The 26066-nt window shown below is 33.6% G+C and overlaps 3 protein-coding genes across 6 annotated transcripts in view; all 3 read right to left on the bottom strand.

The window, feature by feature from the left end:
• The window catches only part of LOC134707847 (sodium- and chloride-dependent glycine transporter 1-like), a 39755-nt gene extending 28043 nt beyond the window's left edge, over positions 1 to 11712 (bottom strand). Inside the window, exon 1 of the mRNA XM_063567940.1 lies at positions 11612 to 11712. The gene's annotated coding sequence lies outside the window, so the exon portion shown is untranslated. The remainder of the gene's footprint in view (positions 1 to 11611) is intronic.
• Positions 11713 to 14897: 3185 nt separating this feature from the next.
• Positions 14898 to 17204, bottom strand: LOC134707846 (heavy metal-binding protein HIP-like). Its single transcript, XM_063567939.1, has 2 exons — positions 16699 to 17204; positions 14898 to 15605 (listed from the first exon to the last, which is right to left on the bottom strand). Exons 1-2 carry the CDS (start codon positions 17159 to 17161, stop codon positions 15157 to 15159), a joined length of 912 nt encoding a protein of 303 aa, XP_063424009.1. The 5' UTR covers positions 17162 to 17204; the 3' UTR covers positions 14898 to 15156.
• Positions 17205 to 19322: 2118 nt separating this feature from the next.
• Positions 19323 to 26066, bottom strand: part of LOC134707845 (sodium-dependent proline transporter-like) — a 109047-nt gene continuing 102303 nt past the window's right edge. For all 4 annotated transcript variants that reach the window (XM_063567938.1, XM_063567935.1, XM_063567936.1 and 1 more), the window contains exons 10-14: positions 24898 to 25026; positions 23875 to 23974; positions 23306 to 23406; positions 21317 to 21487; positions 19323 to 19790 (exon numbers count right to left, since the gene is read on the bottom strand). In XM_063567938.1, the coding sequence (XP_063424008.1) occupies positions 19650 to 19790; positions 21317 to 21487; positions 23306 to 23406; positions 23875 to 23974; positions 24898 to 25026 (642 nt within the window). In that variant the 3' untranslated portion in view covers positions 19323 to 19649. The remainder of the gene's footprint in view (positions 19791 to 21316; positions 21488 to 23305; positions 23407 to 23874; positions 23975 to 24897; positions 25027 to 26066) is intronic.

The following is a 26066-nucleotide window of genomic DNA, read 5'->3' as shown; positions in this document are numbered from 1 at the left end:
ACATGTATTGAACGCAGTGTACTTTTGGCTGTCTTTATCTACAGGCATTTGGAAAAATCCTGAGCTTAAGTCGATTGAAGCCAGATAATTTGGACTTTTCCCAGAAAATGATTCAGTTAGTTCGGTCAGATCAGGAATAAAATACGAAAAATCTTGAACTTGGGAGTTTAAATAGCGAAAGTCGCAACAAAATCTGTACTTAGCACTGCTCTTTTGTGAATTTTCTTGTTGTTTCTTGTTTCGATCTTGTTTTGAAACCAAAACAATAGGACTGATTATTGGAACATCCTCAGTTTCACTGACTGGCGCTATTATATTTTGACGAAGGAGTTCATCAAGGTGTTCACGTAAGGCCTCTTTTTTATCAGGCGGAAGTCTATAAGGTCTTTGGTTTTTAGGTTTAAAGTCGGATTTCATGCATATTTTATGATGAACAATGTCTGTGTATCCTAAATCTGGATTTTCATCCGTTACAAACAAACATTTATTTGACTGCAAACACTGACTAAGTTTTGATTTTTCAGTATCGGACAAGTGACTAGGTATATCAAAGTAAGATAAAAATTTGCTATCATCACTTTCATTCTCCGTTTTATGACATAGCTGTACATTTTGCACACTTTGCATTTTACCATTGTCCTGTTCTAATGACGTGATTGAATAATCAGTATCTAATACCTTAAAAATTGCTAAAACTTTCCCTCTTTGAATTGTGATAGGTTCATTAGTAACGTTCATTAGTTTTACCGGCACTGAGTTTTTCTGATCAACCGACACTACAGCCTTAGCTGTTAATAAACCTATTTTGTTCATATAGTCACTACTAGTACATATGCCCTGCGTACCGTATAATACATTCTTTCCGAGTTTACTCCACATAAAAAATTCTGAATTTGCAGGGACAGAAATTCGTTTTTGACACTTAACCTTCACAGTCTTAGTATTTATATACAATTTACCAAAATCAAGCACTATCTTGTTAGTAAATAAATAATTGGTACCTAATATCAACGGATTCGAGGTTTGAGATAGTATGTACACATGTAACCAATGTTTGCCAGTCGGAACTTTGATCTTTATACGTGCTGTACCAACAATGTTTATTGACGCATTATTTGCCAAAAGTATCTTTTCGTTTGCACTTTTAAAAGAATTACGGTAATGTTCTGGCAACGAATTAAAAAGTTGTTGTGATATTACATTTATGGAACTGCCACTATCTATGAGTGCGGCTATCTCTATATTGTCTATAGTAACTGGCATATATAAAAATTTAGGGCGAGATGACTCCTCTCCTTCCACTTCAGAACAAGTACTATCATATGAGTCAGATTCATTATTGTCACAAGTATAATTACAAGATTGTACATGTACGTTATGTTGTCTACTAGGAGAGCGACTACGCCTTCTGGCACTTATCGGTGGTCGCCCGAGGGAACGTGCCCAGTGTCCCCCGGGTTCGGACAGTTTCCCTGTTGTCTTGAAAAACGTAAACAGTGTGATGCTAAATGCCCATACTGACTACAGAGCTGACATTGTGAGCTTGGGTTAGCCTGACCTTCACCATCCCACATACAATCGCGCTTAAAATGTTGTGGCCCTTTACAAGCGTGACAATAAAAGGGTGGACGATCTTCGGACCGCCTGTTCAAATTGTAATCCCGCTGTTCTTTAGGGTAATCAGACTGACGGAAATTTTGATAATTTTGCCTGCGATTTTGAGATTGCTGTCTGGGCTGTTCTGATTGAGCTGAAAGTTTTTGTATTGCACTTGTCAAATCTTGAATTTGAGATTTCAGTTCATGTACGACTGACGGGTTTTGTTCGGCAACAGCTTTAGGTGTAATTTGTTGTTTGATGGCAGAAACAGATATCTCATCATGTAACCTGTACCCGTATGCTTCGCCCATTTTGGCAGATGATAGTGCACCATTACTGTCTTTGTGGTTACCTGCCCTTACAAAGAAAGCTAACTTTTCGGGAAGACCCTTGATGAATTTGGTGAGAATTTCATGATCAGCTTTGTGTAATAATTGAGCTTTTTCTACAAGCTGGCAGTAAAAATCTTCGAGTGCTTGACCCGGTGACAACTTTATGTGTTCAAAAACCTCATTTTCTAGCATGATTGTTGGACTTTGCCAATCGAGATTAACATTCTCTTAAACAGTTCAATAAGTTTTTCCCAGGAGCTTTTGTCATTGAATGTTAACGAGTTAAACCACGTGAGGGCCGGGCCCGTTAACTGGAGGTGAAAAGCTGCTATTCGCCTTTGGTATTCATAAGGCATGATATTATGTAGTGTAGCGAAAGAGTCAAATTCGCGCAAGAAAACAAGTCCATTTTCATGGGGATATCCCCCGAATTTCCTACACGGAGCTAATTTTTCCATGACAGCTGTATGTACTATTCTAGGTATACTTGTATGTTCTAATCTAGGCGTACTTGTAGTGTAACATGCACTTGTGTTATAAGTCAAATTATTTTGATGCAATCTGTTAACCAAACTTATTTGTGGTGTTAAAATTGGCATAGAAAGATCTAATTTGTTGGTTTGAGAGGGCCTAGTCGGGTCTAATAAATGTAAACTTTGATCTAATTCTTGGTTTTGAGAAGGCCTAGTCGGTGCCAATAAATATGAACTTAAAAGTGAATCGTCGGTAAATTCTTCGTCCGTTTCAACTAATGAGTGTAAACTTAAAGTAGACTCACCATCGCTCATATCATTTAAATTGCTATATTTCGGCGCCGACATCAACGCAGAAAAAAAACCAACACTGTAATGAGATAAATCTCACGTACAGATAAAAAATTTAAATGTGCATGTTAAATAATACGCCTGTAATGAGATGAATCTCACGTACAGAAAACTGGTATTCATAAGGCAACTTGAAGACAATTTTAATCTGCATGGACACACATACAAAAATTTGACCACCCACGTGGTTTTCCCACTTCAGTGAAAATTATGGGGAAAACAATTTTCAGTTCATTTCAGATCATTTCAGTTCAGGTTTACACAAATAAAGTCCTTTGAATGAAGTTATATTTCGGGTCCTCCGCCATGTCATGATCCTGTATGGGGGTGCGAGAGGCAAAACATTAACAGCTAATAAAATTACGTCCTTTAATGGCACTTGCAAAATGAAAAAGAGACAGTACATGTGATTACAATTACATACATGTATATAACAAAATCATATACGGACTGAACAGTATTTCCGGAAACGCGGATTCAACCCCCTATATATATTACAACAGTTCAACATTATAACAACCCGGCCACGTCCACTTGTATTTTTGTCCATCTGATGAGTTAAGCCTTTTTTAACTGATTTTTATAGTTTGTTCTTATGTTGTACTGTTATACCACTGTCCCAGGTTAGGGGAGGATTGGGATCACGCTAACATGTTTAACCCCGCAACATTATTTATGTATGTGCCTGTGCCGAGTCAGGAGCCTATATTTCAGTGTTTGTCGTTTGTTTATGTGTTATATATTTGTTTTTCGTTCATTTATTTTTATATAAATAAGGCCGTTAGTTTCTCGTTTGAATTGTTTTACATTGTTATTTTGGGGCCTTTTATAGCTGACTATGCGGCATGGGCTTTATTCATTGTTGAATGCCGTACGATGACCTATAGCAGGGGCGGATCCAGGATTTTCAGTTAGGGGGGCGCAAATTTTATTTTCGCCGAGCGGAGCGAGGCTAAAAAATTTTGGAGGTTGTTTTAGGTAAAACTATTGACATATTCTTCTAAAGGGGTGAAATGTAGATATGTCGAACTATTGTGTGGTAAAATTAGCGATAAATGAATGTTTACGGACGTAAAGTGAGACGAGACAGATCACAATTGCTCACCTGACCAATATATTTTTCAATGAAAATTTCTACTTTTACCAGCGGTTTTTAATTGTCTTTTCATACTATCTGATTTTTACTTTTTTTATTTTCGGAGGTAGTGACCGACTTCACTGTGTTCGCCATAACTAAAATAAGTAAAGAATGAGACGCATTTACACAGTTATATTTATTTTCTTGGGATCACAAGCATACAGTAATGCGGTACATAATTCGGCTAAATATTTAGGTTGCAAGTGAGAAATAAATACAGACACAGAGATACAAATTAATAAACTAACCTTTCGCTTAAAACAGTATTTCTATCTTTCATTACAGTACCGATATTATAAAAAAAATTATCGCTGCTTTCTTGATGAAATTGTGAAAGTGAGTAAGGGATGTTTTGGAACTTCGATTTTCAAACAAATTGATTATAAAAACCGCAAATACAATGTAATTTTTTTTCTTTCAACTGCTAAAAACCTATTATAGATCATTATAATTGTCAGCAAACGCAGCTCCGCGTTTGACACCTTCCTTTGAAATTATTTATAAAACTTTAATAAAGCGTAGGTCAGTTGATTAGTAATCACGTTGATTCTGTTAAACTGACTGTTTTATATACCTCAATTTGTCACGTTAAAAAGATTGAATGGTCTCTTCTGATACTTAAATATGTTGAAGTCAACCTATGCTTTGCAAATTTTAGGGGGGGCGCACGCCCGCCACGCCCCCGCCTAAATCCGCCCCTTGCTTGCTTTGTTTATATATTGTACAAAATATGATATATACAAGTTAAACTATGCCTCATATGATATATATATTGTTTAAAGATGTCAATTTTATTTTCAAAGCTTGTATAAACAACTATGCAAACAAAGCAAGCAAGCCAACCAAAGTTTGACTTTGCAGGTATAAGAAATGTAATGATTTTATTCAGTTTGGCAAATGTCCGAGCCCGTTAAAAAACGAACAAACTGAAACTACAGTTGCTTACTTCGCTACCTTCAAAAAAGAGGGAACATATACTGAAATGTGAAAAAAAATACTTATAGATTTTGTTAACACTGCCATGTATGTAAATATTTCTTCGCCTTTTTTACGAACACAAAATTCAAGGATCCCGCATTTGCCTTTAATTATCTATACGAGCATTGCTGTACTCGTGAATATCAGCACCGGCTGTTATCGACGGCTTACTTTACACTAGTTAGTTTGTCTCATGGGTAATTGTGTTTTTTCGCAGTTGTTTCGTTGCTGTCTGGTGGACAAATTCATGAAATCTCTGTGCCATCATCAAACATGTTAATGGCTATATATCGAGTAATTCAAACCATTTTTTCTTCGCATAGAAACAAATCTTCGTTAATCTGAGCATGGAAGTAATACTTTATATCACGAACTATAAATAAGGATATAAAAAATGAAAAACTAAGCGAAATTGTGAATCCCGCATTGCACGAAAAAATGTGTTGTATTTCAGTAAATAACACGTGTTCTTGGTTGATTGTAAACACGTAGTAGTCCATCATGCATTGTGATTCATTTAGTGGATTGGTAAAAAATCTAGGTAAAAATAAATTGCGTCACATGTAAATAAACAATTACATGTGCGAGAACATAAGTATGCTAATTTATGCATTTTCATATAAGGTAGTGGTCCTGACCTGATACATGACTATTAAACCTTTTCAATATCTCTCGACACCGACTAATGACACCTACAGTTTACAGGTAAAATGGATGGGTCGTTTCAAAGACAAAAAGTCATCATGATTCTCATTGCGTAACATATTGGATTGGCGGTAATATACTGAGTTTACGGGGGGGGGGGGGGGGGGGGTCTTTACTATATAGCTTCAGAATATATATTAACCAAATAAATAAATAAATATATATCTCTATCATATAATCTTCTTATTTTGTATGTATTTAGAAGAACTTTCTTGTTGAAGTGATAAAAAAAAATTACTGCAATCAGTATGCATCCCTTCAATTTAATGATTATGTGAGTCTTCACCAAATATTTTCCGCATGCTAGTAACGATCAATTTGTTGGTGTAATAGGTTTTATGAAATTTTTCAAAATTTGTAAAGAATAATTACTTTCAAGACTGTCCGTCCGTCCGTATCACACTTGTGAACACGACCAACTTGGTGTTTTTTCACCGATCTTCACTTTAGTTGATGTACATTCAATATATTCAGTATATTCAATTTCAGGAGCGAAAATCACATAATGATTGTTTAAGTGGGAGGAAAATATCACATCTATTTTTCATCGACGGACTTCTCCGCTTCAAGATATCTTGTGAGAGTTGATTTTTTCCATGATGAATTTTGAAAAAAAATATATAATTGACTTCTCGTTTCAAGGTTACAACATTTAAGAAGTGCATTTTTTTTTGGTACATAGTTGCGTATGATATTGAATTTATATTTTAAGTTGTTGTTTTATACTATAGAGGTTTTTTTTAAACATTTCAAACTCTTTTTGGACAATAAAACAACATACCTTGTCCCTTCGTCGTAGTGTCCTTCCACCGTTCCTGAAAATGACCTTTTGGTTCCTTACAAGAAGTTGATAAAATTGTGTTGATTTTTTTAATACACTGCCATTGCTATATTTGTTTGTTTTCATCGGGTCACTATTTTTTTCTCTATGTTCAATTCTGGTATATAGTTTTGGTTATGGAATAAAAAAGAGAAATGTGCCAAAGATACAACAACCCGACCATAGAGCAGCTCACAGCAAAAGGTCAACAACTGGTCTTCAATTCAGCGAGAAATTCCCCCACCCGGGGGTGTCCTTCAGCTAGCCCCTAAACAAATATATATATACTAGTTCAGTGATAATGAACGACATACTTAACTCCAATTTGTACACAAGAATTTAAAAATTAAAAATCATAAAAGACCAGAGGCTCCTGACTTGGGACAGGCGCAAAAAAAAACTTAATCGAGTGATTGTTGAATACAGAATTGAAGTGGAACATCAAATTGGTGAATTGAAAAGATACAAAGTATTGAGTACATTATGGAGGCACTCAAGGCCAAAACTGACAGACATTGTGGAAACATATGCTGCCCTTGTCAACAGACATAAAACATTGTTTGATTAAATATAATTATTCACTAAAATAAAACATGCTTTGTTCTTTTCATTTTTCCAAATTTCAACTGGACAGCTAGAAGCTCATGATCAACGTCTTAAAACATGAAATGTGACCTAGATAAATTAAAAAATCCATGTCATTTGGACTCTGCAGGAAAGTTGTATCATTGTCAATGAAAGTAATAAAATCAATAATGATCTCCCTTTTTTGGTTTTTGAGACGACCCCTCACATTTTACCTGTCGTAGTCCTTCTCAACTGTAGGTATCGAGAGATATTGAAAAGGTCTATTGATAATAAGAACGTGCCTGCATGTGTACGGTAACTAAAATGACCTTCAAACTGGACACTGGACGAGTCAATATAATGTTTTATCAATGAAAGGTAATAATTGCCACTTCATCTATTTTCACAATATTTTCAAACTTCACAGCTGATAGATTATTTTTAAAAGCCTATTGTGGAGATAAAAGAGAAAGTTTACAAATAAGACGTTTTGTTCCATTTAACAAGTCATTTTCTTAAGAGAAATGCCGAAATACAATTTACGCACGGCTACGGCAGATAAAATTATTATTTATCATAACAAAAAAAAGCATTTTTCAGTCTCATTGGAATATGTTAATTACAATTAATCCCAAACTTAAGTAGTGAGTAAATGAAGTCAAAATATGTCCGATCTACCTATTTTTGGACATCAAAAGTCAATACGATCGTTTTAAAGTCCATTTCGTCTACCTCACAAAATCTTGTCAGGCACTATAACTCATCTGATGAACCAATTTAAAAACATCTTACAAAAACACAGATTAGACGTGAACGAATACGTACACATCCCAATAAAAAAAAAGACTATTTACCGATCTTAAAGTACTGTCAGCAAGTTCAAAAACAATAACAACTAATAACAAGAATGTGTCCATAGTACACGGATGCCCCACTCGCACTATCATTTTATGTGTTCAGTGGACCGTAAAAATTGGGGTCAGAACTTTAATTTTGAATTAAAATTAGAAAAATCATGGCCCTTTATAGCTTGTTGTTCGGTGTGAGCCAAGGCTCCGTGTTGAAGGCCGTACTTTAACCTATAATGGTTTACCTTTTAAATTGTTATTTGGATGGAGAGTTGTCTCATTGGCACTTACACCACATCTTCCTATATATATGTGTACTAAGTTTCAAGTTGATGTAACTTTAACTTCATCAAAAACTATCTTGACCAAAAACTTTAACCTGAACTTCGCACTATCATTTTCTATGTACAGTGGACCATAAAATTGGGATCAAAACTATAATTTGGCATTAAAATTAGAAAGATCATCTCATGGGAAACATGTGTACTAAGTTTCAAATTAATTCGACTTCAACTTCATCAAAAACTACCTCGACCAAAAACTTTAACCTGAAGCGGGACGAACGGACGCACAGACGGACGAACGAACGGAGGCACAGACCAGAAAACATAATGCCCCTCTACTATCGTAGGTGGAGCATACAAAAATCATGTGTCTAAGACAAACATATCAATCAGTACACACACAACATTTAATTTGCCTGCTTAGTACACCAGGTAACTTATAAACACTAAATATGCTACTTGAGATGTACATTGATTTTTAATTACCTTTACTTTAACTAATACTTCATGTAGTTATGATATTTTTTTCTCAATAAATGTACGCCTAAATAGTTATAAAAAGTACCAAAAACTTAGTAAGCCAGACGTGCTTTTCGTCTACATATGACTCATGAGTGACGCTCATATCAAAATAGTTATACTAGTAAGCCAAACAAGTACAAAGTTGAAGAGCATTGAATATCACTAATATTCTATTACTACTTAAACGAGAATAAAATATCACTACAGTTAAAAGACTTTATACACCTTGGGTATGATAGATATATGCAACTGTTGATTAGAATATACATTTAACAAAAGAACCACCTTTTAATAAACTCCTTCATTTAATATTATGGATATAAAAAAAAATATTGAATAAAATTTATTTGGTTTATGCATACAATATGATAACAGGTATAATTTGAATATTTTCAATACAACAGACAACTTCAACCATCAACACTGGACTTCTCTCTGACCATCACCCAAATAAACGTGCAACCAAGCAATAGCAAAAACGCCATTACTGTACAATATATTGGCGTGCATGTTACTTACAATCCTAGTTTGGTGATTGTATATGAGATATGAAAAGAACTAATTTACAATCTTTACTCATACTTTGCAGGAAAAATAATATTTGACATAAAAATGTCAATATGATATTTGATAAGTGATTTGACCGAGAGAAAAAAGATACAAATGTGTCATAGTAGTGCGCAGTGGTATGACTAGGCCAAATCTAGTTGTAGAGGTCGTTGAATTGTCTGAGTTACTGATTTTGAAGTGGTGATTGAAGTCGGTGTGTCATTCAATGCAGCTGGTGGACTTAGTATTATTTTAAGTGATAAAGGCAAAGGTATCGTGGGTACTTGTGGCAGTGGCGTCTTGGACGGAGTTTGGGAACTCAAGATTACTTCCTGTTGTTGAACTGTAGTGTTGCAATCAAAGTACCTTGTGTTCTGACGGTTTGAAAAGGAAAGATCTTTTGAAGGTGCTGGCGGTTTCGGATAGTAACTCAGCCTGTGCCATCTACACTTGTAATATACTGGTGGTATTGTCGTACTTCAACATAACATCTGTTCCTATGAATTCCAATCTCCTTAAATGGTTGCTTACAAAGTTTTGTATGATCCCCAACCTGTAGCAGTGGTAGATGGTGAGTGTGTTCATTCAACTTTTCATGTTCAGTCGAATGCGAATTGGCAAGTGCCATCTCTTGATACGACACCAAGTCCATGTTTCGGGAGGAGAATATATACCTATCAGTATGGGAATGGCACCACGAATGGATAGTCCAAATAGAATTAATGCCGGGGATGCTTTTGTCTCTTGGTCAATATAATTTTTGTACATCAATAAAGCTCTCTGGAATTTATCAACATCCGGTCATCCAATAGTAGTGATGCACCAGCATGCATTTCACTCTTTTTACAGCCATCTCAGCTCTGAAGTTAGCATGTGAGTTTGCAACTGTTAAAAGTCTATGAGGAAGCCTCAGACTTTCAAAACTGTGGACCTCCATCGGACGTCAACTCATCTGGGATGCCAAATGTCACAAACGTCTCAAACAGTCTCATAACAAGTCCCTCTGCACCTTATACAGACGTGTATATCATTGTCCAGTTTGAATATATGTAAACAATACCTGCATTGTCGTTACTGTTACATGTGTTATATGTGGAGTAGTCGCTGCAAATTATCTGGAACGGATAATCTGGCGGTTTTATGTCAGATTATGGCTGCATCGGGTTAGACTTGGCCACCTGATGGCAGTGAACACACTGGCCTCTCACCCTGGTAATATCTACTGTGATATCAAGCAAATACACAGAGTCCATAACCCTTGCACGCATAGCGCTGACTCATTGATGGGCTGCGTCGAGAGCATTGAGTACTGTGAAGAGATATTATGCATATAACAGTAATGACTATGTAGTAATTGTTGACAAGCATGCATATTGGATAATGATATACACGTCTGAATCATGCAGAAGTACTTGTTGAAGAGACTTCGTGAGACGTTTGTGAGTAATAAAAAAACGTCTTTTAATTATCAATCGTAATAAGTCCATTATTAGTGTTATTGAAAGTGAACTCCAAATAGTTGTATTCTGATCAATTTAAAGTGATAACATATACAGCACAATACAAAAGACAATAAATACCACCAACAATCGACTCCTCTGATATCGCGATTAATCACTCAAACAGAAAACGACAACGAGCAGCGGTTAAACTAGTTATACCCGTTCACATACCACTTACTTTGTCTATGCAGACCCTGTGTCGTTCAACCAAAACACACAACAAAACAGCTTACCATAGAGAGTATTGTTTTCTGTCAGTGAAACATAAACGAAACATAACACAGAACAATAAGAATTAAGCAACATAAACCCCACTAGTACCGGGGGTAAATTTTGAATCTTCACGTTTTGAGTTTCAATACAATCAAAAGCCCGGTAGTAAGTCACATATGGTTATCTCACAATCGTCATAAAGAGGCAGGTTAAATATCCACAGTTATTTGTAAAATTAAGAATCCCATTTTGCATCAGTAAACTTGAACAGAGCTAACACCACATATTAATATACATTAGAATACAAGAAGATATGGAATGATTACCAATGGGGAAAATGTCCAAACAGATGTTAACAACCGTACGGACTTCAATAAAAAACATATAACTTATATATATACCAGTATATATTTCTCATGGATGAAAAAATAGAATAACATCGGGCTCATTTATGCAATCAGAAAAAACAAACAAACCGAAAAACAAATATTTACCCTAACAATGCAAGGTCTACAAATTTCCCGAGGCAATTTTATGTCTTTTCACTAACGATATTTAAAGTTGTGCTTTTAAACGTATTTTTTGCCAACATACCCAGAATTGATAGTCTTTGTTTCAAACGTTTTCTAGTCCTATATATATGGAAACATTATGATTATCCAACTTAACACACATTGGAACACATACACTCAATATCGAAATGCGAAATAAAAACTAAAAAATACATTACGTGTAATGGTGTCCAAGTGTCGTGCTTTCGGGTATTTACCTAAAAGTTGTCTTCGCAGTTTGTTTTATCGATTTATCCTATAACTATTTTTTTTAAATTTTGGCTCGTAGGTAGGTACACTGTTTCACTTATAGAAAGTATAAAACGAAATTTTAGTTTATATTTTATAGTAACATGTCGTTAAAATAACTTAAGAAATACGTTTTTATCTATAGAACTAATCGAAGCGTTTAAGGGATGTCCATATAAATCACATTTATATCCATCATCTAAAATTGCTTTAACTTTTGAAAGAAATAAAATAAATAACATAAAACTAAAATGTTAAATTTATTCACATTTACCCATCGATATGTGTATTCTTTAGCATACTAATGTTTAATATTTTGAAACGACAACTTTTGGAAGAATACTTGGTACATGTTTTCAATGAAGTGGAAAATTTATCTTTTGATAAAATACAAAATGTATATATACGTTAAACGATGAAACTGTTAATTTTGAGAGTCACACCACGAACAGCTGATAATTGGAACTAGATTTGCTTCATAACGTTCGACATACACTTTGTATAGCAAACTTAATCTATGTCCCAGGGCTACTATTGTTAACTTAAATTAACATTCAGAAACCCGACTGTTTATGACGAATTTACACTTAATACATTGAATGTTGGATGTTTACTGGTTGATAATTAAGTCTTAGATGCATAATTTGATTTTATTAGTTGTTAGTAACTTTGAACTCTCTGTCAGTAACTGCGAGTACTCTCATATCTGTTCTTTAATTTCTTTTTGTTGTTGGGATATACAAGAACCCGGCCACGTCCAATCTTTTTTTTCTATTTGTATCCATCTGATGAATTAAGCCTTTTTTAACTTATTTTTATTGTTCGTGCTTATGTTGTACTGTTACACAACTATCACAGGTTAGGTTAGGGGAATCGTTAAGATACCGACTAGATGTTTAACCCCGCCATATTCTGTATGTATCTGCCTGTTCCAAGCCAGAAGCCTGTAATTCTGTGGTTGTTCATTGTTTATGAGTTACACATTTGTTTTTCTTTCATTTATTGTACATACATTAGGTAGTTTGTTTTCTCGTTTGAATTGTTTTAAATTTTTCATTTCTGTGACTTTTATAGCTGACTATGTGGTATTGGCTGTGTTCATAGTTGAAGGCAGCAAACTATTGTAACAATTGAAACGCAAACATATCATGTACGAAAAAGTCTCACCTTTGGTAGATGAAACGCGCATCTGTCGTTAAATTTTTTAATCCTGGTATCTTAGACGAGCTTATTTACTGGAATATAAATCAACGTTATGAACATTTCTCAAAGAGTATTTTAGAAACAGATAAAGTTATTAAAATGTCGGACATTTTATCTATGGCGTTGTCAGTTTATTTTCGATTTATGAGTTTGACGGTTCCTCTGGTATCTTTCGTCCCACTTTTATTCAAATATGATATTGCTCTACCTATGTGTCTGCTATATGCCCCGTAGTGACTACTGAGTTGATGAAATCCTTGGGCAGGAATCATGCACCAGCGTCCGTATCGGTATCGGGGTTGTAAAAAAACCCCGACTGAAATCGACACATTATGAGTTAATTTACCACCCGCACGCATTATATGACCTATCTGACGTGTCTCAACTCATTACTAGCATATCGTTGTGGTCTTTGGTCCTTAGATTCTAGTTTATTCGTCTGAGCGTGAATTAAACCGATTGTGGTATTTTGACTGAGTACGAATTCGCATGGCGGGTTGACAATTATGCATACAAAGCAGGAGGTGATTACAAATATATATATATGATATATATATATTAATTCTCGTCTGATCTGTATTTAAACAGAGTCTATTCCATAGTTTAACAAATAAATGTGTATTCGAATGACGATATATACTTATTTAAGTTATTATTAGGTCTTAATTTACAATGCTATGTTTCGCATTCAGTTTTAACGGTTATTTTGTTTCGAGCGCTTACAAGTTTTATTAATAGTTTTGAACCAAAACATTAAGAGAGGCAAAAGCAGCAAAAGGTATATTAAAAATCACAAGTTAAAAACAAACTGCCAATGTCATGGTAAAAAATTGGAAAAGCGCAAAACACGAACAGCAGTATTTGGTCCGAGTACACAGTTATTTCGTAGTGCATTTCTTTTAGACAATAAATGAAAATTAAAAAAATCCCACCTTTCCGCGCTTTCTCAGTAATATTTTTACAGTGTGTTGTACTACTTTTGGGACAAATTATATCAAAATTATAGAAAACTTCATCAGCTCTAACTCCAAATATGGACAATTTTATGTTAAGGGGGTCTTGAAATCTTTTGATAGCTTCCGAAGTGCTAATTTTTTACCTTTTTCAGCTAATCACTACTTTACTTAAATATTTATGATCCAAACTTTTTTACAGTGTCATTTCATCCCCCAACTTGCTATATGAGGCATAAAACATGAAGAAATAAATTTGGAAGGGTTATAACAAAAATTGACAAGTAACACACTGTCCACACTAAGGACTATATTCGTGGACAACGAAAATCAAAGGACGATAACTGTGTACTCGGACCATTTTTTAACACCACATCGGAAACCACATTGAGCACACATACATGTTTTTGGGGTACCATCAAAGACAGGGTTGATCTGAGCTTCTCGGGTAAATATATTCTGCCCCACATGTGGTATCATTCGTGTTTTTTTGTGAATATTTGTTAAAATTTCGATGCGGCTTTCGTACAAGTTGGAGGTTTAACTAGACATATAGCCAGGTTTAAATAAAGTCATCATAGATACGAGGACTAAATTTTAAAAATACGCCAGACGCGGGTTTCGTCTACAAAAGACTTATCAGTGACGCCCGAATCCAAAAAAGTTTAAAAAAAGCCAAATAAAGTACGAAGTTGAAGAGCATAGAGAACCAAAATTCCTAAAAGTGTTGCCAAATACAGCTTATCCACCATTTACCATATAAAAAAAAGCCTATATCATGTCAGGAATATGAAAGTTGTTATATATTCGTTTAATGTGTTTGAGCTTTTGATTTTGCCATTTGATTTGTCGAAAATAAGTTTTCAAAGCCATGGCTTTAAATAAAAATACAAACAAATGATAGTACATAAAACTCATCCCAGAAAAGTACAGACAGAACAACACGAACCACACAAATAAGGGGGATGATCTCGTGTGCTTTAGCCTAACGTTTTGCAAAATAACAATGCATTTTGTTTCTTCAACTGTATGAACTATGAACTCGAAACGGGTGTGTCTATTACTTTTTAGTGTTATATTACACACAGAAAAGAAAATATATTATTTTGCGACATTTTTTCCTCTTAAAATGAGATTATTCTTGAATGCATTTAGTTGATCTGGATGCATTGTTATCCATTACTGTTCTGATATACATAAAACCACTTAAGTTAAAATATAATCGCAGTTCTAAGTGTTCAACAAATTAAGATTTGTTTATAGTCTGATAAGCTATAAAACACTTTTTACTATCCTTTTTTAACCTTGATATTTATTGGTTAGTTAAGTTTCCAACCTGAGAATGTTGTTCGTGTTTGACCTGCTTTGCTCAGAATGGCACCTTGGTGCCCATAAATATTTCTCAAATAAGCATGTTTCTTTACATTTTTGATTATAAATCCTGTAGAACATTCGTCATCCTTGGATTTTTCTGTATCTGCATGAACTGCTCCACAAAGCTGTCCATCAACAATCAACTGTGTTCCGAACTCCCCAATATCTTCATCTTTTATCCTAGAATCTACACATATTGTCCAGGTAAAGGCATACATTCCGGTAGATGGTGCTGTGAAGACACCCGTTGTCTCGCTATACACAGATGCTGCGTTGGTTTCTGTTTTGTCAAAAATCAACGTACTCCTATAGGTCAAAGATTGACTATGAGCTACCACATAGCCGTCAGACATATAGGCTGAAAATCCAATAAACCTTTTCTGACACTCACAATCTAAAAGAAAATCAAATAAATAATTATATTATTATTATGTTTTAGAACATTAAGCGTTAAACATAGAGATAAGGTACGTGTAAAATTTAAATAAATGTGCACTTAACATATTCTCACTTGATCTATACGATTAGACATTAAGATCGTATTTCAATCAAACATGCACGTTAGTATGTAGAAATATGACTTGGGACCAGTTTTCTTTAATTTCATTATTTCCAAAATATTAGCTTTTTAATTGTTAGAGGAAGTTCAAACATTGAGAATTTGGGAGAATTGCATTGCACGTTTTTGAGTGAAACACAATCATCAAATAAAGGTAAGAAACAAAACGAAACAGATATTAAACAAACAATTAATTAGAGTTACGTAAACAGCAGTATTACCGTACAATACCAAAAGTTTGTCTGAAAAACATATTTATAAAACTTGGCATATTTTTTTAACATTTTTTTTACATATGAATGCCGGTACCAAGTCCGGAATATCTATTCGTTTGATGTGTTTGAGCTATTAATTGTGTAATTTGATTGAGGACTTTACGTTTTTAATTTTCTTCCGAGTTCAGTGTTTTTTTTTATTTTACATTGTACTAAGATTATTACTTTTGAAATATTTAGAGTATTTTATTGGGGTATTGCTCTCCATAAATTAAACATCTTTTGTAGGAATAAGGAAATTAAGAGAATGCTATATCAAAATGTTGAATCCAACAGAAAACTTAATGAATAAAGCGGAAAATAAGCATAGTGAATCATATCACATCGAACCTCGTGTTTCTTTTCGTAGAGTTATTTATCGGTCTCATCCGAGTGCTGCTAAACAGGAGGGAATTACGAAGAATACGAAGAAGAAGAAGAAGAAGAAGAAGAAGAAGAAGAAGAAGAAGAAGAAGAAGAAGAAGAAGAAGAAGAAGAAGAAGAAGAAGAAGAAGAAGAAGAAGAAGAAGAAGAAGAAGAAGAAGAAGTAATGTGTGTGTTAACAAATCAGTCTTTGAATGTCAAGAAAAGTGAGTAGGACTAAAATAGAAAGATACAAATTGCGTTTACTGGGTGACTTTTTTCTATAACTAATGCAACATAAATTACTATACCTTGAAATTTCTCAACTACAGCATTCACATTAGACTGTGTTAATCTTGTCACGTTGTCTGTAATTTGTTCAACAGCTCTCTCCATTTGAGTGTCAAATGTTCCTTTGACAGCTTTAATCACTTCTTGTTGAATATAATTATGCAAAACTTTATTAAGTTCGGCAACGTCCAGGTCAGCTTTCAGTGTGGCCTTCATGTTGTCTAGTAGAGGAATAGATACAACTTCCGAACATTGCTGTCCAATACAGTCCTCCACATGGGCATTCGTGGTCAATAGAAAACAACACAACTGTACAGCTATTAAAGAAATCATCTCAATACGAAATCGATTGAAATTTAAAAGCAAAAAATGGAAAGTATTTTCTTTCTTTCTCCAATGTTCGTTGTTCGTTCTTAGATTAACCCCGAATGAATGTTTTTCAAAGACGTAAAAACAAACATGATGCCCGTTTACGTAACACATCGTATTTTTTCTGCTCGTGATTTCATGGTTAGTTTCTGTTTGACATCTCCAATCAATCTATTAGGATATATATAGATAACACAGCAACAATACCTACCGAGTTTGCACTTGCCAAACAAAAAACAACGATGCACACATGTGCATGTTAATGCTGATTAAAACGGCAAGCAGGTTAAAAGAAATGCGCTGCTTATTACATGTCTGGTCTAGTGTTGAAGTATTTTGTTTTACAATGCATGTATCATGTTTTTCTGGTTCTTTGGCATTGGAAGTTTTCTGTTATCACAGATGACTATTAGTTTACTAAGATATATTATGCAAGCGAATTATTATAATAAAGAAGAAGACCAAAAATCCTAATAGTTATCAAAGGCACCAGGATTATAATTTGAAGAGCATTTATTAACCATTATGATCAAAAGTATTTAAACACTATAGAAAGGAATATAAGCCTAATGTAGCTGTTTTCATAAGCGTTATCCGAAAAAGGTGATATACTGATGATTAATAAAAGAAAGACGAACGATACCAAAGCGATATTTGATTCCAAATGTTGTATACTTGAACATGATTCGTCTTGCACAAACACAAACTTTCAATTCTAGTATCTGTGATGAATTTATGATAACCAAAAGAGAAGTATTTCCAATAAAATAACATCACATAGAATTTTCATACATTTTGTAATGTGTTTAACAGATGTATTCGAAACGTTTTATTTCTTTGAAGCTGCATAATTTTTTTTATATATATATCATATAATTGATATTCATGTCAACACCAAAGTGCTGACTACTGGGCTGGTGATACCCTCGGGGACGAAACGTCCACCAGCACTGGCATCGACCCAGTGGTGTAAATAGTTATCAAAGGTACCAGGATTATAATTTAGTATGCCAGATGCGCGTTTCGTCTACATAAGGCACATCAGTGACCCTCATTTCAAAATATTTGTAAAAGCCAAACAGGTACAAAGTTGAAGAGCATTGAGGAGTCAAAATTCCGAAAAGTTGTTCCAAATACGACTAAGGTAATCTATGCCTGGGAGGAGTCGATATTTATCAATGTCAATACATTTTCATTTTTTTACTAATTCCAAAAGTGTTTCAAACTAAAAAAAAAAAGAAAACATACAAAATACAACTCATATGTTCACTAAGTCGTATAATATTGCTAAAGATAACAAAACAACACAAAGGAAACTATTTACAAAACAAAAAAACAATATGTAACTTATTTTGATAATGGTTGTATTATGGTTCAGGATTGTACTTAATGCGAGGTTTTATTTAAGGCGACATGTTTCGAGGTCTTCGATCTTAAGGTCCCATGATTTTCGGTTATTCCGATTGAAGCATTTTTACGCAGAGTAAATTTTGAATAGTGGGTGATGCATGCATATAAGCTCATCCTAATCCTGTCGGCACACCCGGTCTTGCTCCTTTTGGTGATTACAATCCCCACTGTTTTTGTTTTGTTTTATTTAGTACCTTGATTTATCTCGTGTTATTCCAGTTTCGAGATTTGAACATTGATAGACCTTTATTTTTTTCAATATTGTATCAAAACCGACCAATGTATTGCAATATTAAATGTATTGCAATATTAAAACATTTCGATTGTATTGATAAAAATATGTGAAAAAGTATAACAAAAGTACCAAACTCAAAGGACAATTCAAAAAGGGAAGTCCATAAAAACTAAATCGAGTTGCGAGATTTGAACATTTGGTAAACTGCGGTCACCTTTATTTTTTTCTCGACATGAAACATTTTCAATATTGTATCAAAACCGTTTTAATTTAAGACCAATGCATTGCAAAGATTATCATTTCGGTTGTATTGATAAAAATATGTGAAAAAGTATTACAAAAGTATCAAACTCATAAGGACAATTCAAATAGGGAAGTCCATAAAATAAACGCGAACAATCAACGTACCAGGTATATCACACTTACTCTATTTCTAACTTGGTACAGGCATTTTACCAAGTCAATTGAGTGTTAAACCTGGTGTTATAGCTAACTAAACCTCATATTTTATGAAGTTGTTTATGTTGACAAAATTGGGTAAGCAACCCACAAGATATTATAACTTAATATGCCAATTATTGGTATCCGGCAGTATGCGTAAACATACATCACAGACTAAAAAACTAAGTATAAAAAATAAAGATTCTTTAATAAGCGAACACAATTGAGTTTCATCAACTCATTACCTTTATATTTTGACACTATAAGATAAACAAATAAGGATAAAATCGGTCGAACATCTTTAAATATCCTAATAGTATCTTTTTGCCTCTCTATAGTAAATATCAATGAGATAAACTAAACATCTTTAAAACAAATACATTTAAATGAATAATATAACAGATACAACTTGAAATAAATGAATGAGCGGTAAAAAAACTATTTAATAATCACTTTTTTTACACTACTTTCATAACTGTATATGTCTAAAGTCTCAATATTGTCCTTGTCGAAATATTATGTATGCCCCATGACATTCAATTTTATTGTCTCAATCAAGCTTCTGCTACTTTCACTGTCACTATCATAGTAACTGTCCTGAAGTTCTTTACTGACAGGCTTCCATTTTGGAGTTGGTTTCAATGCTGTTGCAATTTTCTGAAATGAAAACAATTACTTACAATTTAGATGTAAATTGTGTTCATCTAAATTGTGTTCCTTCAAATCAACTGAGTACATTCCTGAAAATTGTTTAAAATATTTTACCAATATAAGAACAAGATGTCGATTTCTCATTTGGTCTTTGCAACCTCAACGTCGGACATTTGCGGCACAAGTCAATCTTGAAGTTGTAATAAAAAAATAAACGTGAAGAAAAATATGAGATCACAGTTTGAGAGCAATAAAGGGTCAAAATTACTATTGCTTTCAATATGACAATGAAATTTAACAAATATTTTGAATTTTCTGCAGCTGTTTTTTTTATTATTATAATTGAACCTGTTTCTAAAACAGATAATTTCTTACACCATGCACAACGTATGTAATTTTCAAAACAATAGTTTTCCTGAAAAGTATGGATATACACATACTCATCATTTTGTAACTTGGTGAATACATGAGTATATAAAAATTATGAAATCTTAGACATAGCTAAGAACAACATTGTACTTCATTGTTTGTGCCTCTCAAGGGCAAATATGAGGTCACGAAAATGTAGCTGGTGACAAGTCAGGTACAACATGATTTTAATAGAATAATACAGAAATTATGGGTTCAATGTTTCTTATTTCTTTTTCGTCTGTTTTAAAACCGAAATTTAACAATTTTATGTCATTGCGTTTTCCAGCACATTTTTACCTCTGTAAGCGTCCTTGTTAAATTTTGGAAAATATCAACCCTTGTAATATGTTTTCGAAACATTCCCCTAAAGTTTGGTTTTATTTGGTACATTGGAACTTTGAACATTTTATCATTGTAACCCATTTTGGAACACCTTGAAGCCTTATTTGACGTTTCATTAGAATCAAAAGAGCGAGCAGCACTTATAAATAACTCTTAAAGATCATTGTTTTAAGAAATACTGTCAAAATGTTTTATTTATTTTTGCCTTTTAACCTTTTTTTATTGATAGATGAGTATTTTGTAGCCGAAACGCACAACTGGCGTATATATACAATTCTTATCCTGATTTCTATGATGAGAATATTTACCGGTTGGACCAAGGTTCAACAAGACCAAAGTAACCTCACGTGATGAAAACCTGTACGGTTTCATTTGACTTCATCTGGCTGGGAAAAAAACAAATATAATATACAAATTGTGGAACTTTGAACATTTTATCATTGTAACCCATTTTGGAACACCTTGAAGCCTTATTTGACGTTTCATTAGAATCAAAAGATCGAGATATAATTCAAGATATAATTTCCTATATAGCTTCAACGAAAACTGTGGTATAATATGTCGGTCAATCTGATCGGCAACAAAGTATCACTTGATGTGAACATACAACAATGTATTTGAATATAAAACCTATTTTAATATTTTAGCCCCTTGAAGATGTATCCTTTCATAAGAACTTTGATATTAGTTTTCTTTGAGTTTTGATCACTCAGTTTTTTTTGTGTTTTTTTTTCTATTTTTCAAACATTTATTCAAACAAATATCAAAAAGATACTTACATCTTTTAGTGTGTCTCCAGGTGCATGTAAAACAATACCAACAGCACAAATAGGTATTGGTATTAACGGTAAGATTGACAAAAATGTTCCAAACCCTGCTGCTAAAAGTGGATATTCGTAAGACCCGTATGATGGAGGTTTATATGATGTCAAACTGTAAACAAACAATCCCTGGAAAGATAAAATGATAATATGTGACCAATGGTTTAATTATAGAGCATAACCACAGCTACAATATTAACCGGTTCGATAAAATTACATACAAATTTGTTTTTCTCTATATATTATTTTGGCAAATCTGAAAAATGAGCGACAAAAAAAGTTAATAACTATTAAATTGTACTGTACTGTCGTCAACTCTTTTTGAGCTGATCTTGCTTATACAGGTAACCTATTCGTAGATATTTTTTTCACGAATTCATGTGGAAAATGCTAAAAATGTTTATTTAAAAGGAACGTTGTAAAAAATCTGTACATCTTATTCCTTTATATTCCTACTATTTTCTGGTTAATCCTTAACCACATTATTTGTTGTTTCCAGGTTAATTAAAGATTAACTTATATATTAAAAATATATGTTTGCCAGAACATTAGCGCGTTATTATTCCTAGATTTTAATCCATAATACAGTTTTCAACAAATCATTATTAACAACAACAGGAAAAATTAGTCTTAACGATATATTAAAACTGCTACTATCCATAAATCAACCGCAAACTGTAAAAGAGGGAGGGAAGAAAGATACCAGAGGAACATTCAAACTAAAAAATCGAAAATAAACTGACAACGCCATGGCTAAAAATGAAAAAGACAAACAGACAAACAATAGTGCACATGAAACAACATAGAAAATAAAAGAATAAGCAACACGAACCCCACCAAAAACTGGGGCGTTCTCAGATACCTCGGAAGGGTAAGCAGATGCTGCTCCACATGTGGCACCCGTCGTGTTGCTCATGTTATAACAAATCCGGTAATTAGTTTTATTTGGTAAGTCACCTTCGTGAAAGGGAAGGGGATTGTATTTACGACGTAAATAACATATCCGACAACATTTGTGAAACGGTTATTCCATAACGGTCATTCGACTCGCGATGGCGTCCGTAAAATATACGAAGGTATGATTTCAACTTCACCATTTGGTACACTTGGTTAAATAGCTTCCTTGTGAGCAGCAAACCTCTATCAGAAAAATCATGATAGGAAATACAAGCACGGAAATATTATACCAATTGAGAGATATACCCCTTATGCAGGTGCTGCTGGAATGTAAATGTATTTATAGCTTCTAAAACACTTTAAATTAACTATATTACAATGCTATCACTGACCAATTTTTGTTTCGGGTAGCCATTTTAGGAGGTCAACATTATAACTACTGATAAATTGGGATTATTTCATCACATGTAATTATTGGAAGCAAGTTTCGGTTTATTGGGAGGACATATAGCATTTCGCGAAGTAACAGGATTAAATAAAATCTGATGTTTCTTTTTTTATAGTTCCTTTTTGTCTTGTTTGATATTAGTCTCATACAAAATAACCTTCAAGCCGATCGACAACTATCAAAAGAAGAGGAGCTCAGCTTGTTTCCTTTTAAACTGTTTTTATTCGAGCGCCACTGTTAAGTCTTTTGTACACGAAACGTGCGTCTGGCGTAAATACAAACTTTCAATCCTAGTATCTATGATGAGTTTATTTCTATATGAATACAGACTGTCTGTTGGAAATCAACTCATTAACCAAACGTAACAAATTATTTGTTAAAAGAACAAAGAAGAATCTTGATGATATCAATTTCAGAGATTTTTCGTTCAAATCATATAAGATGAAATTTTCCCTTTCTGAAACAAGATATATAGTAGTTCCTTTTAATACAAATAATATTGGACTAATTTATCAAAACTGATGTTTACCTGCAAGCTATACAAAAATCATGAACTTATTATTCTACCTATATGCAGGTCTATGAGATTGAATTGTACTCACCAACAGAATAGCAGGTGTTATGAAGCAAATACAAATTCTGAAGAACATTGGTATCCCCCTTCCAAGCATCAAATGGACATCTTTTGAGAATCTATCAAATCCTAAATGTTACAATTTTCATTAAGCATTAATAAAAGTATTTGTAAAGTATATATAAAATAAGAAAGCAAAAACACTACACTTATAACGAAGAGACATCAGTAAATTTTAAATTGTTTACTCTTTTTTTTATTTAAGCTTGTTATCTCCCTTGCACCATACAAGTATCCATTGTCTGTACATTTAGTGATTTATCAGGAGCTGAACAGATAAAGGGCAGGGAATTAGTGTACTTTTTATATTACCCTTCAATACAGAATAAGTTATAGTCATTCAGACAGACCTCCTCTTTTGTTCCTCTCTTTTTCACTGACATGCAGCAACAACGTTTACTGTTTGTATTTTTTATGATAATATAAACATAGTGTTGTTGGTTTTCTTTATTAGCACCATACATAAACTGTTTTGTGTAAAACAATACATAATGTGTTTCTGTAATATTTTTAGTCCGACAACTGAGTTGCTATTACCGTATATCCAACCAAAGACAATACATTCAATGAGTCCAAAAACAGCCGGAGAAAATGCTGCTATGTACCAATCAACCAACTGGAACACGTATATGCCTCCCTATAAAAGTATGATGGAAGTCTTTAAGATCATTAACTATTAAAATACGATGAATAAATTTTAAACGAGTATGTTAATTTTTGTCCGACTTACAATTCATTGTGAATGGCAATAAACATCAACAGATAGATACGATTAATAAAATACATTACACTTTAGTTACATAACCCGGGTTATGCTGCATAATGATTGCTTACTTTGACAAGGTAAATGAGCCCATATACCCTGTGAAGAAATACAAAGATCAAAATGATAATAAGTGTTGAACGAAGTCACTCCAGTTTGATATACATGTTTACAGGGGCATTCCCGAATAATACATACAGCAAATAATTATACGAGTTTTAAATCAGTAAACCTTTTCAAAAATCATTATTTGATGATGTATGTTATATTTGTAGTTTATTTCAAATTGTATGAAATATAAGATTTCACTCTCTCATTCCTCCCTTCCTACTGATATTTCCTTATGATGCCGTTGTTAGTTTTTAACCATTTTGAAATGATAACGAATTCAATAACATCTTTATAGCAAGAAGACGTTGCAATTCCACAAAAAATCAAACATTCGGAAAATATACTATTCTTGACTATGTTCAGGTATTTCATTGTCGTTTGTTTTTTGTTGCAATTCAGTGTATATGTAGTTTTGTTGCTTCCCTCTTATGGTTGATGTGATTCCCGTGATTTTACTTTGTTTAACGAAATTGTTTTCTCTCAACCGATTTTTGACTTTTGATCAGCGGTTTAATACTGGTGCCTTTCCTGTTATATCTTTGGCTAAACATATGTGACGGCTTTCGCCTCCTTGATGAGGTAAAGTCCAGAAAAGAACTTTTGATTCTCAATATCAATGAAACCCTTTTTTAATTTTAGAGTTCCAATTTGTGAAAGAAAAAGAATAAGGTAAATACAGTCAGTACCTGTGTAACCATGATTAAACCAAGAAGGAAGTTTGCAATACAAAATGCTACAACAAACAGGATTCTTCTTTTTCTCAGTTTTTTAAATTTGTCTGTACAAGCTACGATAACAGCCTCACAATATGCGAACTGAAATTTAATATTATTAACTTATCAACATTGTTACATCAAAAAGAGTTGGCCACATGATTGCATTACAATTTTGTTACTAGTATTTGAAAAGCCTTCAAATGATGTTGTCTATAATAAAATGAATTATGCAACAAAACAGTTTAAACTGTTTTCTCATGTAGCGGATCTTTTCTTTGACTGTCAAGTCGAACTTTTGCATTCATTACACAGTTTTGTATTCGCGTCGAACAAAACAAAACCAGAACCAATTTAATAACTGCAAATGCACACCTGTAGCATATTGGTACTTACAAAAGAATTCTGCTTAAACGAGGCTATATGGCGTTTTTGAACTGACAAGAAGATGTGAGCTGTTGCTCTATGTTTAATGGTTCTCTGTGATGAGAAACTGCAATAACATCACAATAGACAACTTTCGAGTTCATCCGTCACCGGAAAAAACTCGTCAATTATACGCGCCTTTATCATCGTCATTTGTGCGTTTAGGGGCGTCGTCACTTCCTTCCAATGTTGAGCGAGTGGTTGGAAAACTATAATTCTATATTGTACAAATTATTCGGCAAATTGAATTCTCAAAATTGACAATCAACACTGCTGTCATTAGGGAAATGTCAGTAAGTACCTACAGAGCAACCATTATTTCTAGTTTATCCTGCACAAAGACGATCACTAAGACGCTTGATGAACGTAAATAGTGCAGGGATACAGGCGAGCCCCTCTATCTGGTAAATGACGTCATAAAGGCGTGTATAATTGACGAGTTTTTGCCGGTGACGGATGAACTCGAAAGTGGTCTATTCCCTTGCTTTAGGCTCAGTTATGTTTGCGAAAGGCCTATGTGCATATATAACATACTAGTATTCAATTTTTTCCATATATCATATGAATTTAGGTAGTGATTTTTTTAAATGGATAAGGTCACTGGAACGTTATAAAATGGCTTGATACAAACTGACTGTCAGTCTGGTGACGTACATGTAGTTATTAACTCTCTTTTATTACACTTCGTATTTAATGGAGGTAGTTCATTGTTTTAA

Source organism: Mytilus trossulus, chromosome 2 (assembly GCF_036588685.1).
Source record: "Mytilus trossulus isolate FHL-02 chromosome 2, PNRI_Mtr1.1.1.hap1, whole genome shotgun sequence".
Classification (NCBI taxonomy): Eukaryota; Metazoa; Mollusca; class Bivalvia; order Mytilida; family Mytilidae; genus Mytilus; species Mytilus trossulus.
Note: the sequence above shows the minus strand (reverse complement) of the source record. Positions and strands in the feature narration are given on the sequence as shown.